The 18,415-nt window shown below is 51.4% G+C and overlaps 1 protein-coding gene across 1 annotated transcript in view; it reads right to left on the bottom strand.

Moving 5' to 3' along the window:
- The window catches only part of TOGARAM2 (TOG array regulator of axonemal microtubules 2), a 93,357-nt gene that overhangs the window by 50,391 nt on the left and 24,551 nt on the right, over window positions 1–18,415 (bottom strand). Inside the window, exons 2-4 of the mRNA XM_054547684.1 lie at window positions 7,103–7,240; window positions 3,726–3,836; window positions 2,460–2,747 (exon numbers count right to left, since the gene is read on the bottom strand). Coding sequence (XP_054403659.1) covers window positions 2,460–2,747; window positions 3,726–3,836; window positions 7,103–7,130 — 427 coding nt within the window. The 5' untranslated portion in view covers window positions 7,131–7,240. The remainder of the gene's footprint in view (window positions 1–2,459; window positions 2,748–3,725; window positions 3,837–7,102; window positions 7,241–18,415) is intronic.

Below are 18,415 nucleotides of genomic sequence, written 5' to 3' on the forward strand. Positions count from 1 at the left end.
GCTCAGGGTTATCTTTGTAAATATCAGTGATGAGGAATAAAAAAAAAAAAAGACTAGCATTTTAACTTTCATTCTGGCGTCATCAAAACCACTGCATCAAAACAGCCAAGTCAGGCCAGGCGCAGTGGCTCACGCCTGTAATCCCACACATTTTGGGAGGCCGAGGACGGGAGGATCACTTGAGGTCAGAAGTTCAAGACGAGCCTGGCCAACATGGTGAAACCCCATCTCTACTAAAAATACAAAAATTAGCCAGGCGTAGTTGCACACGCCTGTAGTCCCAGCTACTTGGGAGGCTGAGGCAGGAGAATCGCTTGAACCTGGAAGATGGAGGCTGCAGTGAGCCAAGATTGCACCACTGCACTCCAGACTGGGCAACAGAGCGAGACTTGGTCTCAAAAAAAAAAAAAAAAAAAAAAACAAAGATTAGCTGGGCCTAGTGGTGGTTGTCTGTAATCCCAGCAACTCGGGAGACTGAGGCAGGAGAATCGCTTGAACCCGGAGGTTGCAGTGAGCCAAAATCGCACCACTGCACTCCAGCCTGGGCGACAGAGTGAGACTCTGTCCCAGAAAAAAAAATAAAAATAAATAAACCAGCCAAGTCAAAATATCATCTCTGTTCCTGCATACTCGCTCCCCTCCTGGCTTCCGGTGCTGGTTTTGTTCTGTCTTGGAGCACTGTTGTGTTGTGGTTAGCCTGTGGGGTGCTGAAAGGATGGAGAAGAAGGGGTGTGGTCAAGTGGAGACTGTGCCATTTGCTGGTCCACCTTGAGCCCCAGCTGGGTCAGAGCACAGAGAAGTCAACTCAGCCTCAATGCAGGGGCCAGAGCAGCCCCAGCGCTGCTCGGGGGCCAGAAATCCCCGGCCCTCCATGCTTGCTGAGGGGCCTGATAAGTCTACAGGTCACTGCCCATCAGGACATTGGTAGAACAACTCCATTCTTTTTTTCCCTACGCTGGAACTTTGTAAAAAAAGAAATGAAATGTCTAGAAAAAGGCTTCAAACCCCTAAGGGAGAGAGTTATTGGTCTGGCAGCTCTAGAAGTTGCACCTCCTGGAAGTTCTAAGGAAGCTTCTCGGGCATTCCAACCCCACCTTCTGCCTCCATAATGTGCAGCCAGGACCATTCCTCCCAGGGGCTCCCTGGCATCCTCCTGGGCTCCCCGGGAGCTGGAGACACCCCTCGGCTCCAGGAAGAGGCTCAGCAGGGGGAGCAATCTGCACAGGGGAGGGGAAGAACAGCCAACGACAACCCCCAGGCTTGACGGCAGCAACCACGTGCCTCTTGAGAGCACTTCCCCCTTCTTCCTAAGACCTCAAGACTTCTTATTGCTCTTGTTACCCAAGAGTTCATTCCGCTAAAAAGAACCCATATGATTCGCCCAGAAGAGGAGAGAAAGAAGGAAAATAGTAACAATGTATTAAGTTCTTCTCATCTGCCAGGTGTTGATAATTCTGTGTACAAGTTTTCATTAAACCCCCACAGTAACACAGAAGTATTATTAATAGTGTCCCCATTCCACAGAGGAGGAAATTGAGGCCTGAAAGGTTACCGACTTGCCCAAGGCCCCAGAGCCAGTGAGTATCGGGGCTAAGATTTGATCTTGGCTTGTCCACCATACAGACGAGAGACAGTATAAAGTGCCTGCTGTTGAATCCCTTGTTCATCTGCTCAACAAACGTTTTTTGAGAGCCTCCTAGGTGCCAAGCGACTGTGCCTCACACCGAGATCTCAGTCACTGCCCTCTTGGAGCTGACAATTACATGCAAGTTTCAGGTTTTAAATAGTCACAAAGGTAAAGATATAAATGCAAACCATGAAAAGAACTGAAGGAAAAAAATGATAGGGCATTATTGGAGAGCATCCTAAGGGGCAAATTCACGTTGGGGAGTCAAGGAGGCCTCTCTGAGGAGGGCTTTGAAGCCAAGAAGGGAGGCTGGGTGGGGATTTTCCGAGTGGGAAATGGAGGAGGGGTAGGGGAGGAGCAGTGGCTCTAAACCTCAGGCAGGAAAGAGCCCACAAGCCCCAGGCCCTGGACAGCAGAGACCGAAGGCAGAGAGTGACACAGTTGGGGTGAGGCCAGGGCCAGAGGGTCTTGTGCATAAGAGAATGTTTGGGATCTTAATCTAAGCACATCCAAAACCCACTGGCTGGTTTTGAGCATAGTTGGTGGAAATGGGAAGAACATTGGTTTAAAAGGATCCTTCTGGAGCAAGACTAGAAGGCGCAAGGGTGGGAATGAAGAGGCCAGTCAGGAAGCACTGCAGAGCCCGGGAGGGAGGCTCAGCTCCAAGGAGGTTGCTGAAGCCATAGAGAAAGTACCTGGCGTGTGTCCACCGATCACCCCTAGGGGATCCCAGCATGCCACCTGGAAGCCTGCTGACCCTCACAGCCCTGGTGGCCTGGGGCCCTTGACCTGGAAGTGGGTGGGTGAGGGGTGGGCAGGGGCCAGAGCTCACCTCGGGAAGATGCTGCCAAGCCCTCTGAGAGCCTCCTTTTCTTGAGCTTGTCCTTAATCTGGATGGTGTCCCTGGCCACGCTGTTGGCCTCTGACTCCGGAGAAGGGAGGAGCACCAGGGGCTGGGCTCCCAAAGACAAGGCCCCGAGGTTCCTGGGGTGACCATTCCTTGCCTGCCAGCCCTTGGAAGGGGTGTCCAGCTTGAGGCCACCCAGCCGTCCGAGTCCACTCAGGAGCTGTGACGGTTCCTCGTTGTTCAGCAGGGCTCTTGGCTCAGGCTGGAGGGAACCTGAGGGGGACAGAGGTGTGAATGGCTTGGCATGCAGTACCCAGGGTGGCACCAGGCACCAGCAAGCTCCTTGACATTGCTTCCTTCGAACAGACAGCCACTTGCCTGGTGAGACCCAGTCATTTAATGTTTCAGTCACTCCTGGGGGCAAGTCATTCATTCGACAGTGTCTCTGAAGCACCTAATCTTCACAAGACCCGTGCCACGAGGTGCTCAGGACAAAAGGGGGAATCCACAGGCAGTCCTATCACAGCACAGACAAGAGGCCATGAATCACAGGGAAGGTCGTCTGCCCAGGGACCACCATCCACCAATCTGCAGGGTCCACCATCCACCAATCTCCAGGGTGCAACGAAGTCATCAGATCCCCGAGCACTGACCTATGGCAAGCACAGACTGCAAGGAGGAGCTCAGGCATCTCAGAGCCAATCACCCCCACCCCCAGCAGACACACCAGATGGGAGAGAAACAAAATACTCTGCACATTTAGAGGAGGAAAGAGGCTCTAGAAGACCTTCGGGAAGAGGTGCTCTTCACCTGGGCCCTGGGGGAGCCCTGGTGCAGAAAGGGGCAAGGAAAGCATTCAGACAGGCAGGCTCCGGGAAGCTCGGCCACACCCCAGCTCCTCCAGAGACCCAGGCCACAGATGCTGGACAAGTGGCAGAGACGCTGAGTGGACATCTTGAGAGGGGCCCCCTCCCCATTGCCACCCTGGGTGCTGAGTGCACTCCCAGGTCCAGGTGCATGCAGAGAGCCCTGCTCCCTATTCCTGTGGGTCCCCCTCTGCACACCTCCAACCTCTGAGGCACAGGGTCGAAAGAACCTGCCTTTGAAAGAATCATAGGTTATCTTCAGCAGGAGTCACAGGAAAAATGACACCTGCTGGTAGCTTGAGAACACAGCCGGCATCTACCACACTCACTCCCCGCTCCAGGATCAGGCCAGGGGCCCTGACCAGGTGAGGTCTTCCCATCTCACCTTCTCCATGAGGCAGACTGGAGTTGATGCTTCCAGGCGGGAGCACCCGGGGCCCAGCACTGGTCCGAGGGATGCTCCCGCAGTACACGGCCACGGGGACCAGGACCTTGGCTGGAGACAGAAGCACAGGAGAGCAGCACCTGAGAGTCCTCCAAGGCCAAGACTGGGAGCAAACCAAGAACACCCGGCCGTAACCCTGAGCACTCCACCCCCCAGGGTCCCTGCCCAAAAAAACAAGGCATATGGCGGCCCCACCCCCAACACCAGAGCCTGGCAGGGTCAGGCAGGATGCCTGGGATCTCCATCAAATCCCTCCAACCCCGCTTGCCCCAGCCTCTCAGCCTGGCTGCCTGCTCCCTCCTCGCACCCTGGCTTTGCTCCAAACCCCCCTCCATGCCTTTTCATCTCCTTCATGGGCACCCCTCTTCCATCACCCAACATCACTGACCAATGGAGTGCCCATCCCCAACCTCTGTCCACCAGCTGCTCTCCCCAGGACACTTCCTCACTGCCACACCCTGCAGATAATCCCCTACCCTACAGCTTCCGCCCTGACCCATCCCACCCATTGCAGAGCATCCAATTACCTTGCCAATTCCTTTTTGGAAGTCCCCAGGCACCTCATCAGCATGTCCTACACTGATCTTCCCTCTTCCCTCCTAACCTCCCTCGGCTCAGCAAAAGGCACCCTCTATCCCCGACACAGGGATTTGTGAATGCTCTCTGTGCAGGAGACAGTAGTGGACAAGGCTGATTCAGTCCTCAGTGAGACTTGAAGTCTGGCGGAGAAGACAATGATTAACAAGTAATGACAGTGTGGGGCCTGGGAGCCCGGCCAGAGATGGGGACAGAAAAAGTTTCCCAGAGGGAGGGAGCACTGAGCTGAGAGCATACAGGGAGCAGGAGTCAGGGAAGAGGAGGGGAAGCTCAGCTAAGGCATGCACTCCTTTAAGAAGCCTTCCATCTTTTGCCAGTTTTTAAAGCAGATTCTCTGTTTTTGTTACTGAGTTGTTTGAGTTCCTTGTATATTCTGGTTATTAATCCTTTGTCGGATGGATAGTTTGCAAATGTTTTCTCCTGTTCTTCACTCTATTGACTGTTTCCTCGGATGTACAGAAGCTTTTTAGCTTGACGGAATCCCATTTGTCTATTTTTGCTTTTGTTGCCTGTGCTTTTGAGGTCACTTCTGGGTAAATATCCAACAGAAAGTAAATCAGTACATTGAAAAGCTATCTTCACTCTCATGTTTATTGCAGCATTATTCACAATAGCCAAGATACAGAATCAGCCTAAGTGTCCATCAACAGATGAATGGATAAAGAAAATGTGGCACATATACACAATGGGATACTATTAGGCCATAAAAAAGAATAAAATCCTGTCACTTGCAGCAACATGGATGGAACTGGAGATCATTATCTTTTTTTTTTTTTTTTTTTTTGAGATGGAGTCTCAGTGATGCAATCGCGGCTCACTGCAACCTCTGCCTCCTGGGTTCAAGTGATTCTCCTGCCTCAGCTCCCCCGAGTAGCTGGGCTTACAGGCACCTGCCACCACGCCCGGCTAATTTTTTTGTATTTTTGTAGAGACAGGGTTTCACCATGTTGCCCAGGCTGGTCTCGAACTCCTGAGCTCATGCAATCTGCCTGCCTCTGCCTCCCAAAGTGCTAGGATTACAGATGTGAGCCACCACGCCCAGCCTGGCAGTCATTATCTTAAGTGAAGTAAGCCAGGCACAGAGAGACAAATTCTACTTGTTTTCACTCATATATGGGAGCTAAAAAAGTCAATCTCACAGAGGCAGAGAAGAGAATGGTGGTTACCAGAGACTGGGAAGAGAATGGGGTGGAATGAAGAGAGGCTGGTTAATGGGTACAAAAATACAGTTAGATAGAAGGAATGAGAGCTATTGTTTGATAGTATAGTAGGGTGACTATAGCTCATAATAATGTATTGTATAATTCAAAATAGCTAGAATTGGAATGTTCCCAACATCAAGAAATGGCCAGTGGTTGAGGTGATGGAAATCCCAATTACCCTAATTTGATCATTACACATTGAATGCCTGTATCCAAATATCACATGTACACCCAGAAAATATGTACAACTATTATGTGTCAATATTTTTAAAAGAGAGAGAGAAGCCCTCCCTCTCTTGTGTTCCCACAGCCCTAGGCACAGCCCCGTGTTACTCTCTCTTCCCCATGCCTCTCTCTGCTCCTGCCCTGCAGCTTCCCTAGGAACAGGCACTGTGTCTTACTCATCTCTGTAGTACTGTACCTGCCGCTAAGTAGGCACTTCACAAACGTGGGTCCCATACCCTCCTGGCTCAGCCCTTCCCGAGCCCACCTCAGGACCATCCATGGGGCACTAACCCACCACCTGGAGAAGCCACTACGCAGGTGGAAACCCAGCTCGTCCACCCCCAGGCTGAAAGACTCCTAGTCTGGGAAACAGGACACTGGGTTCCCACTTTTTCCACCTGTGTGACCTTGAGGAAATAAGCTAACTTCTCTGAGTCTCAGTTCCCACATCAGTAAAGCAATGGAGTTGACAGCACTAAAGGTTCATACAACATCTTTATCATATTTCTAGATTTGTAGATTTTTCTTTCTAAGATCTCAGCACCTCCCACTTCCCCACTGGAATCTACATTCAGGTGGGATCTGCTTTAGCACTAAAGTAAGCAGGTGTTTTCCGATTCATATGTCGAAGCCCCCAAGAGTTCTGCCGTGTGCATCATGCACTGTCTCCTGAACCGCTGCTCTGGCCATCCTGCTTCTCTGCCTTCCTTCCAAATGGCTATCTGGCCCCTGCTGCAGCCCCTGCAGGCTGAAGCAGCTCTGCACCTTGCTAGCACCCATTTCATCTGGGGCAGGACCAATCCCCTCACTTTCCAGGGGAAAATGAGGCTCACCCAGCCGGCTCCCAAAAGCAGAGCCAGGCCTCGAGGCCCGTCTCCTGATGCTAACTGGCCACACACTGCTCCCACTACCCCACCCAGTTGGCTAAGGAAATAGAGTTGTTCACCCTCCCTGAGGCCCCGGCCCACATCTCCTGCCCATCCACATACCTTTGACCACAGAACAGAATTAGCCCCTCGGGGAACCAACCACCCTGCTGCAGAGAGTGGAGGCAAAGCTCAGGCCAAGGCCCTAGAACACCAAGCACCTCCTTAGGCCAGCGAGCCACCCAGACAGCCAGCTGAGCAGCAGCATATGCGGAGCTGGCCAGGCCTGGAAAGGCACGGCCACCTGGCTGCATCTCCCAGCAGCCCTTTATTCCCACATCTCCCTTTTTCTGGCCCCTGGGAGTGTCCAAGGCAGGTCCCCTAGCCTGGAAAACACCAGCAGCAGGTCTCCCATGGTGCCCCTTACCTTCAGGGACATCGTCACGGGTGCCCATGTCCTGGGTGGAGAAGGTGCCTACAAGGTTGCCCAGAGGCAGCAGCTATTTCTGGGCGGTGAGTACAGTCCTTGGGGGTCTGGAGGGCGCCGACCTGTAACATCTGGGACCTAAGGGTGAGAGGAAAAAGGAGAAGTCAGTAAAAGCAAATTAACACTTTTAAACTACTTCACAGAAAGCCTGTCAGGGGCTAAAGCATTACTGTCATGAAGAAATCGGCCACTAAACCGAAGGATGCCATTTTTCTGACATTGGACTCACAAATGTTTCAGTTCCCAAGTGCGAGGCCGCGTGGTTTTGCGAAGAGTTCGTTATGAAGAGTGTCAACGAAACCCATCAACCAGCCGTCCCTTGTCACTGAGACATGGACACCTTTAGGGTCGCGGGGAAAGATGATTTTTTTCAAGGTAGTGTCTGACACTTTGTTTCTCCATCAGTTTCTATTTGCTTCAGATGCCCCTGAGTCCGCCAGCTGCCCTGAAAGCCCACGGCGATGTTGGCGTCTGCGACCACGCATCACACAGGTGTTGGCAGGGCCTCTCGGACACTGGCTCTCCAGTCTCTCTCAGGATGCGCGGTCACGACCTCCATGACGTCCTTGGTGCTCCTTCTCACCTGACTGAACAAGCCACACCTGTGACCCTCTCAGCCACTGCATTGCCCACACCTTGATCCCTCCAGCCCTCCCTTCATCCTCTGGGTCAGCCCTCAGCTCTTGCCCTTGACCTAACTTCATTTTTTTCCATGTGACAGGGTCTCACTGCACACTCTGCAGCTTCACACAATTCTATGAATCCTTTGCTGAGATAATGGTGGCCCATTTTCCCCTGACAGGTAACGGAGGTGCCTCCAGGGCCGATCTGTGGTAAGACCAGGGGTGAAGCCCACAGCTCCCAATTTCTACCCCAGAGAGGAGCTCTCGTCCACAAAGCGTCTGGGGACAGGGCAGGAACCTGTGCCAACTCCCTTTTCTAAGCAACAAATCCCAACTCAGGAACTGAGAAACTTGCCTTCCATCTGGAAGCCAGCCAGCCACTGCCCCACCCAGGCCCCAGAAGGCAGAATAGCTCCTAGCAACCCTCAACCCAAACACAGGTGTCCAGCCCAGCACCCGGCCCAGCACAGCACCCAGCCCAGCACCCAGCCCAGCTTGGCCCCAGCCTGCTCTCACTGCTTAGAACCTCAAGACATGAGTTCCCTGTCTGAGGAGAATTTTCCTCACAACCAGGGAGAGGGAAACTCTCTGTTTAATATCTACTGGGATAAGGTTGTGGCCACACGGTGGTGAAAAGCAGTCCTGAACCCCTGTGAGACACGGCACCTCTCCTAGACAAGGCGAGGGAAGATTCTATTCCACAGGCACCAACACCCCAAACTTCACCCCCTGAGCTAGGGAAGAGGCTCAAGAGATTGGCCAGGGAGCTGGTTACCATACAAAGCCCAGCAGGAATGTGGCAGGCTGGCACAGACCTTCCATGGCTGAATTATAGCAAACAAGCTGGGGTCCTGGGATTTGGGGGCTGTGAGAGTTGCAAGCCCCACCTGTTCCCCATATCTCTAACCAGAGGATACACTTTCTATGAAAATTATATGCAGAAAAGCAATATTTAGCTACAGTCCTGTTCTCCGTAACTGCAGGTTATAATAGCCTGGAAACCAACTAAAATTACAGATTTCCAGGCCCCACCTCCAGCCGCTGCTGAATTAGGTCTAGGAAATAGGCCACAGGGATTTTTTTAACTTCTGATTTTTTTTTTTTTTTTTTTTTTGAGACAGAATCTCGCTCTGCCACCCAGGCTGGAGTGCAGTGGCATGATCTTGGCTCACTGCAACCTCCACCTCCCGGGTTCAAGCCATTCTCCTCCCTCAGCCTCCCAAGTAGCTGGGATTACAGGCATGAATCACCATGACCAGCCAATTTTTGTATTTGTAGCAGAGATGGGGTTTCACCATGTTGGCCAGGCTGGTCTCAAACTTCTGACCTCAAGTTATCTGCCTGCCTCGGCCTCCCAAAATGCTGGGATTACAGGCATGAGCCACCACACCTGGCCTTAACTTCTGATTTTGATGTTCAAACAGGATCGAAAAATCACTGGCCTGTAGTTCAGATTCACTTTACAATAAGATCTCGGCCCTGTTTCTTACCCTAGGCTGTCAGAGTGGTCATTGCTGCTTCAGTTTCCCCAAAGTGATCACTCTCTAGGAGGCTAAAAAGAAGACTCGAGCTGCCTGAGGGTACAGGATGCTTAAGTTTCAACAGCCACCCGTAGTGCAATGGGCCTTCTGAACAAGACAGTTTTCCCACCGTAGCCTCCTCAGTGGTCAGAGGTCAACAGGCCAAGGCAGCCCAGGTTCCCCCTGGCCCCAGGACACCAGCAGTACAGAAAGGAAACCTGGAGCCATTCCACGGCTCGCCAAAGCATCCCCTCCAGCAGAGCCCCTTTGAGACCCTCTCAGGGTCTACACCTTCGACCCTTCAGGCCCCAGGGTCTAGTGCAGGATCTCCTAGGTGCCCGCCCAAGAGGAGGTGGCCAAAGCTGCTATGGACAAACAGGCCTGACTAATGTGAGCGCAGTAAGAGACACCACCCCAAGAAATCACTTTGGCCCAGGGGCCTGTGGGAACTGAATGATCCGTATCCAAACTATAAAAGTCAGAATCAGGAAGTCCAGCACAAGTGTGGACAGGGCACAGACACCACTGAGCACCTGACCCCCAAGGCGCAATTCACCGAGGCCCCATCCCACCCGGCACTGCTCTAGACACTAAGGCGCTACTCTCCCCTGTTAGAACAGCCAGCCCCTGACCCAAAGGGCTAAATGAGCCAGTGGATTCTGGTGACCAGGATCTTGTCCTCACTTCCTGATGCTCTGAATTGCTCTGCCTGGCTGGCTCCTCCCCTCTCAGCCTCCGTTTCCCAGCCCAGGGAATGGGACGACCCAAGGTAAGTGACCGTTGTCCCCTCCTCCCATTAACGCTATGGCTACAGAGGTTCCATAGTGACCGGGGCCGTAGGAATGAAGAAAGGTGACACAGCGGACTCAAGTGTCAAGTGGAAAGGGAACAAAAGCTAGCTGGGGCTGGCCCAGTAAAGTAGTTCGGCCTCAAGCACAAAACCCCAACCGCCCGGGCCTCGCACAGCCCATAGGGAGCGCGCAGCCCCACGTCCACCCTGCTCCCAAGGAGCTGGGCAGACTCATCCCACCCACCACAGCCCTGGGGCTGCCGCTCCTACAGCTTCTCTTGCTGTCATGACACCACCCGCTCCAACTTTCAGAGACCTCTGAGACGTCTCCAGCCAGAGTTCTCATCTCCTCAGACAAAGCTGGTGGGAACAGTAGAGCCCACGCCAAGGTGACAGAGAAACGAAGGAGGGGTGAGCCAGGCTGAGGGGAAAGGTGGCGGTGTTTACAAACCCTCATTCTGGAACCAAAAACATGGCCCCCACTGACATACTCTCGGAAGAGAGGCCTCAGATCTAGGCCCCCCTCCCGTCTCACACCCCACGAGCCAGTATGTACCCAGCGTCCAACTCAGAACTCCCAGAACGCTGGCTGTGGGTTCAGACACAGTGGGGCTGGAATCCTGCCCCGGGCCCTCTTGTATAAACTTGGGAAGCTGATTTAATTCCTCTGAGCTTCAGTTTCTTCATCTGAAAAAAAAAAAGTCCTAGCGAGGGGTTTTGTTAGGAATAAATGAAGTAATGTTAGAAATAATAGTCCTATTGCCGGCATATAGTAATTGCTCAATAATGTCAGGTGTGAATCTTCCTTCTCCTTCCCTGGGGAAAAGCAACACACCCCCGGAGCCCTTCACACACACACACACACATACACACACATACACACACACACACACTCTCGCATGTCTATACACCCACACTGTCTTTAAAGTTATGACAGACCAGCCCTCCATTCCTATAAGACAGACCCAGGTGACAGAAACGCCTCTCACACGGAGGAGACAGATGTGTCTATAGAATAAGAGGCCCGAACTAGATGTTGCCTTTGACCCCCTCCAGCTCTCACCCATGAGCCCACATTTCTAAGCGAATGCTCTCTGTAATGCCAAGCAGAGAAGTTGGACGTCCACTGTCATGCCCGACAGAACGAAGTAACCCTGCTGCAGAGATGAGCACTCAGGGATACCCTCCATACTGTCTGACTACAGCACCAGAGAGGCTCCACGGAAAAGCAGCATCCGTGCTGGGCCTGGAAGTAGGATCAAAACGGGTAGGAAATGGGGTCTAAACGGGTAGGAAGGAGGAACGGCGTTCCAGGCTGAGGAGGCGGCCTAAGGAAAGCGTGGAGGAGTTGCGCCTGTGAGTCTGGGGTCTGGCAAGAGGACCCAGGCCTGGGGAGTGGGATGAAGGCCATCAGGGGAGACCCAGAATGCTCTGTGAGAGGGTCGGGGCTTGCTCTGCAGCCCCGAGAAACTCTGAAAACTGTTCAAGGAGAGGAATGGCATTATCTGACCTGCAGTTTCATGCAGACCCCTCGAGGGGGCCTTGGAAGGACTTCCTAAGGAAGGGGAGCCTCTGACAGAATTACAGGACTGCAATGTAGAGATGTTAGCTCAGCCTCTGGACCAGGCACAGAAAATAAACAACTTAACCAGGATCTGACACTGATTATACGCAGGGTTTAGACCGACAGAACATGCCTTCCTGTATCTCGTGCTGTCTCCCTGAGGATAAGAAATAGCTACCCATGCCTCCAATCACCATACACATACATCTCACCCCTCCACCCACCTCTGCTCCCCTCATGGAAGGCAGCCCAGGCTGTAGACCTGCAGGGAGGACCCGGGATGTTGTCAGGTGACCAACTTATGAGACTCTGACCTCCAGAGTTCGGCCTGTCACTGAAAATCTGAGATTCAGTCACTCATTCAAACATGCCACAGGTACTAAGATATGAAGGGGAATAAGACTAAAATCCAGCACATGCAAGCTGTGTGACTAAAGGCACGTTGCTAAACTTCTCTGAGCCCCAGCTCTTTTAACTGCAAAGTGGAAATAATGCTGTAATCCTGGTACTTTGAGAGGCCAAGGCTGGCGGATCGCTTGAGTTTGAGACCAGCCTGGCCAACATAGTAAAACCTCATCTCTAAAAAATACAAAAATTGGCTGGGCACGGTGGTTCACGCCTGTAATCCCGGCACTTTGGGAGGCCGAGGCTGGCAGATCGCTTGAGTTCAAGACCAGCCTGGGCAACACAGTACTGGGCAACACAGTGAAACCTCATCTCTACAAAAATACAAAAATTAGCAGGGCGTGGTGGCTTGTGCCTGTAGTCTCAGTTACTTGGGGGTGCTGAGGCAGGAGGATCACTCGAGCTCAGGAGGTTGAGGCTGCAGTGAGCTGAGATTGTGCCACTGCACTCCAGTCTGGGCGACAAAGACCTTGTCTCAAAAAAGAAAAAAAAAAAGGAGATAATGCTTATCTCACTTCAATATTGCATTCAATAAAATATGAAAAGCGGGGCCGGTACGGCGACTCACACCTGTAATCCCAGCACTTTGGGAGGCCGAGATGGGCAGATCACTTGAGGTCAGGAGTTAGAGACCAGCCTGGCCAACATGGCAAAACCCCGTCTGTACCAAAAAATACAAAAATTAGCTGGGTGTGGTAGCACACGTCCTTAATCCTACCCACTCAAGAGGCTGAGGCAGGAGAATCACTTGAACCTGGGAGGCAGAGGTTGCAATGAGCTGAGATCACACCACTGCTCTCCAGCCTGGGCAACAGAGCAAGACTCCATCTCAAAAAAAAAAAAAACCCGGCCACAAGAGAGTGCCCAGAGCTAAGGAACATCCCAGGGAGCAGCACCATTGAGCAGAGATGGGTAGAGAAGGAGAGGCCCTAAGGGGGTCTGATCAAGGACAGCCAGTGAGGCCAGGGGAGTTGGCGTCAGGAGAGCCAGATAAGCAGAGAGTGGTTAAAGGTGTCAGCTCAGCCAATTGGATGTGACCATTATGGAATCACTGGGAGCTTAGTGAGAGCAATGTCTGTGACTATGGAGGCATGGGGGTCGCAGAAAATTGCTGAGGTCTGAGGCGTGAGTGGAAGGTATAGAGACAGTGAGTCCAAACAACGCTGGAGAATTTGGATGAGAAAGGCAGGAGAGAGACTGGAGAGTAGCTGGAGGGGAATGAAGGGTGGATGAAGCTGTGTTGTTTGCCTGTTTGTTCGCTGTATTTTTTGTTTGCTTGTTTGTTTGTTCTCTGTATTTTTCAGGGTAGGAGAGTCTAGAGCGTGTTCACAGGAGGAGGAGAAAGAGTCAGAAGGAAAAGGCTGAAGACACAGGGTAGGGAGGGGAGCTGATGGAGCGGGAGCCCAGTGCTAACAGCTGAGGGAGAAGGGCACAGGCCGGGCCAGATGGGAGCACCAGTTCTTGGACCCTGGAGGAAGAGCCAAGGGTCCTGCAGAGGAAGAGGTCAGGACGAGAGAAAGGTCACATAGAACGGCCTTGATATTGGCAGTGAAGAGGGAGGTGAGTCTGCTGCACGTGAGAGCTGGACTCGGGAGTGTGAAGTTCTGAACAGTCGCGGGGACACAGTCCGACTTTAGAAGAACCAAACCATTCCTTTCCTTTCCTCTCCCAGATGCCTCCATGTTTATTAGGAGGGCTTCTTACAGGCAGCACCTACCCTTGTGATTTCAATTGCCATCTGATTATTGGGACTTCCAAGCCTACAGTGGAGCCCAGACCTCCCTCTCTGGAGCTGCAGACAAGCTACGAGGAAGCCTGGATGGCTCCACCTGCATGTCCATCTTTATTAGCTTGGGGCAGGACTGGTTTCCACACTGACCCTCAACTTGGCCACTCCTAGAGCTGGCAGTCTCAAGAGCCACTTCACCCCCAACTGGGAGACTGATGTCCACACCCACCAGACCCCCTGTGGGGGCATCCAAGGCCCCCTGCCACTCAGGCCCCTGACTCCAGCTGTGACTGGCATGTGGGGGCCAGCAGGAAGGCCGTTCACAGATGAGAAGCCCCCCACCACAACTAGGCCCCTTTACCAGCTCTGGGGCTACCACCACTGCTGCAGATGGCGTCTCCCCTCCCATCGTGAGATCAGGTGGGGTTAATACTCCTGCAACCACTCTGTTCTCAGACAATATGAGGTGCAGCCAGCCAGCAATTCCACAGAATGCAGACAAAGGGACAAACAGTGCCAGGCTCATGGCAATAATGCAGTAACTGTAGTGTGACTGAATGAATGAATTCAAAACTAAAGCACATTGGCCGGGTGCGGTGGCTCACGCCTGTAATCCCAGCACTTTGGGAGGCCAAGGCGGGTGGATCATGAGGTCAGGAGATCGAGACTATCCTGGCTAACACAGTGAAACCCCGTGTCTACTAAGAATACAAAAAATTAGCTGGGCTTGGTGGTGGATGCCTGCGGTCCCAGCTACTCGGGAGGCTGAGGCAGGAGGATGGCATGAACCTGGGAGGTGGAGTTTGCAGTGAGCCGAGATCACGCCACTGCACTCCAGCCTGGGTGACAAAGCAAGACTCCATCTCAAAAAAGAAAACACTAAAGCACATCTTCCAGACAGTCTTATTGAGAAGAAACTAAGTGAAGGAATTAACATTTCTTAGTTCCATTTTGCTTTGTGCCTGGGGCAATGTACTACAATGTGCTTCCAAATACTATGTCATTGAGCTTTGGAAATAGAGAAAGAAAGTATATATTTTCATCCTCATTTTACAGACAAGATGATTGAGGCTCAGAGAGGTTAAGTAACTAGGTTGAGGCCACAGAGCTACGGAGAAGAGTCGGGGCTGATGGTTTCTGCTCGGAGGTGGTAGTGTTTCAGGGCATTCATTCAGGAGTCAACAGGGTTAAATTCCATCACCTACTAGCTGTGTGACTTCAGGCACATGATTAAAGTTCTCTGAGTCTCCATTTAACTGCGAAATGGAAATAATAATATCTATCTCCAAGGTTATTGAGAATATTCCACAAAATATGAGAAACATTTAATAGGCTGATCGGGCCCAAGGGCTCAATCCACAGTGGCTATTAATAGTATTGGTTGTTTAGTAACTGTTTTGCTGTGTTCAGATGTTCAGGAAGAGGGGAAATGTCCCTTTTGAAAGTCTTTGGGCCAAGAAGCTAGAGGCCTGGCTGAGGCTGGACAGCAACACGGAGGTGCCAACTTGTGCAGCAGGAGGTCTTTCCATTTCCTGAGCTGTCGAGGGTGAGCAGGAAGCAGTGGGCAGGCTGGGGCGGGACACTTACAACAGGGGTCAAGTACCACGTTGCTGGGAAGAACCTTTCTTAACAGAACAGTCTGTTCAGGAGGCAGTTCACACCTGAATCTAATGACCTCCCAGGACCGGGCGGAGGAAGTGGTCAGAAACCCAAAGCAGCCCTTCCCAACTGTTTTATGCCCAACACAGCTGAGGAATGTGGCCATCCATTTGTAATAGCAGCTCAGTGTGGGCATTTCGGGTTGGGGGTGGATGGGCCACAGCATTTAAAACAGCCCCCCACCAACCCCAGGAAATTCTGATGTAAGAATTAACAGTCTGAAAGATACAGGAAAGCCTACGGGGAGAGAAAGTTTTATTTAGGCTGTTTTTGAAAAACAATGAGATAGGCGACAAGCAGGGCCGCCATGTTTGATTGTCTAGGTTGGGCACTGCACAAGGGCATCCTAATTAAGGAGACATCTCTCACACTACATCATTTCTTTTTTTTTTTTTTTTTTTTTTTTGAGACACAGTTTCACTCTGTTGGCCAGCTGGAGGGCAGTGCCATGATCTCAGCTCACCACAACCTCTGCCTCCCAGGTTCAAGCAATTCTCCTGCCTCAGCCTCCCAAGTAGCTGGGACTACAGGCATGTGCCACCATGCCCAGCTAGTTATTTTTTTGTGTGTATTATTAGTAGTGACAGGGTTTTGCCATGTTGGCCAGGCTGGTCTCGAACTCCTGACCTCAAGTGATCCACCCACCTCAGCCTCCCAAAATGCTGGGATTACAGGCATAAGCCTCATACTACATCTTCTCCAAAGTCCTGGCAATGTTGTTTTAGACAATGACTGTACATATTTGTACATTCATTTCAGTCTTTTTCTGATGAATAGAAGAAAACTGTCTTGAGAAAGAGACATCTTTTTCTAATTCACAAAGGAACCATATGAGTGGGCTGTGGTCCTAGTAACAAAACATATGTAACTTATACACAAATTTACAAAATGCAAAATCTTCTGAACCTGCCCCCACCTTTGTGTATCGTGTTGGTGCAAATATAAATTAGAGATTAATCAGAACTTGGTCTAGTAATTTAACAGAATTTCCCATGCCTTTCTCCTGTTAATAAATTTCAAGCTGGAAGGGGCCTTGGAGGTCAGCTAGTTTCCTCCCTTGTAAATGAGGGGTTAATGAGCCGAGATCACACCATTGCACTCCAGCCTGGGCAACAAGAGCAAAACTCCGACCCAAAACAAAAACAAAAACAAAACAAAAAAAATGAAAAACAAAACAAAACAAAAAAACCCAGCAATTTAGTTCTGGAGGCTGGGAAGTCCAAGATCAAGGTGCCAGCTGATTCCGCTCCTGGTGAGGACTCACTTCCTGGATTGCAGGTAGCTGTCTTCCCTTTGTCCTCACACGGCAGAGAGAGAGAGAGAGAGAGCAAGCTCTCTGGTCTCTTCTTCTAAGGGCACTAACCCATCATGAGAGAACCACCCTCACGACCTCATCTGAATCTAATTACCTCCCAAAGGCCCCACCTCCTAATACCAACACATGGAGGGTTAGGCTTTAACATTTGCATTTGTGGGACGCATGCATTCAGTCTATAACACCTACATAAGGCCATCAGGAGCCAATACCTATCCCAGGGCCCATACCCCTATAGGCATCACACTGGCAGCCAGCTGGCAAGGCCTTCAGCAGGACTGGGAGGAAAGCTTCCTTTTCCAGCTTCCCATCAAGGCCTCCCCAAAATGGTCACCTTGCCACTGCAGTGCCTGGTCAGAGCTTGTGTGGTGTGCTCCCAAGGATTAAGGTTTTTGGAGGGGTAGGATACCACCGCATCAATCCTGCCTGAAATCACACAGCCATCGGCTGGGGCTTGGAAGTCTTCTGCTGGTCCTGAGATTTCCACCATCGAGGTAAGAGTTATCCTAGCACTTGATCATAGTCCTGGAGTCTCGAATGAAAAATGGCTTGGTCCACTGCCCCAGGATCTGCAGGGTTTGGCTGATCAGTTGAGGATTCCTGCCCCGTAGCGGGAGTTTGAATCTTCAAACTATAGACTGTGAACAAGCACATGTACTCAGAGGATCAGAAGGGACTAGGAAGCAAGAAAGCATCTTGTCCAAAGTCTCAGCAAAGGTGTATTGGCATGACTCTAGCATCTGAATGTCTGTCACACCCCAGGAAAGGACTCTTGGCAAAGGCCTCCCTGCAAGAAGCTCAGAAGACTTCAGACCCCGGCCCTGTCTCTTCCCAATGGCCCGTGAGAAAGTCGACTTTCTTGAATAGGAGCCAGAGTTTTGCATGTGCCTCTCCAGGACATACACCAGGTTTTGCCTGGGAAATGTAAATGTCTTCTGTGGAGGGACATTTTTTTTTCTGTCTTTGTTTTGTTGAAGAGAAATCCAAGACCCAGGAAAGGATGTGAGTTGGGCCAAGAACCTGAGGTTTTAAAACACAAAATGGGAAACTCAGACCTCCAGACAGTGGCTTTGGAGCCTGGGTCTGTAATTCAAACACCAAGAACTATGTGGAAGAGTGATTGGTCCTCCAAGAAGAAGAATGGAGGAGAGGGATGGAGGGGTGGGGAGGGCAGAGAGAAAAATGGGGCTCAAAAGCCTGAGCACCATGAGGGGCTGAGATCACAGAAAGCAGAAGAAGGGAGGCACCCAACAGAGGAGGAAAGAGGGGAGGAAGAAGGGCTGGGGGCAGATGCCCAACCCCCTGGTAATTAAGAAAATGCAAATGAGATGCTACCACCATCCCACAAAGATGGGCAAAAATTGAGATGGGCAGCAATGCCATGTGCTAGTGAGAGCACAGAGCAATGGGAGCACTCACGACAGCTGGCAGGTGAGGTGCAAATGGGCACAACCCCTTGGGAAAGTGGTCTGGCTTTACCTGATAAAGCTAAAAATGCACAAACCTAATGTTCAGCAATTCCACTCTTAGGAACCCACCCTTGAGAAAATCTTGCACAGGTGATCCAGGAAAGGACCTCAAGAGTGTCCAGAGCAGTGCCATGGATAATGGCCAAAATCTGAAAAAAATCTAAATGTCCAACAGGAAA

Source organism: Pongo abelii, chromosome 12 (genome assembly GCF_028885655.2).
Source record: "Pongo abelii isolate AG06213 chromosome 12, NHGRI_mPonAbe1-v2.0_pri, whole genome shotgun sequence".
NCBI lineage: Eukaryota > Metazoa > Chordata > Mammalia > Primates > Hominidae > Pongo > Pongo abelii.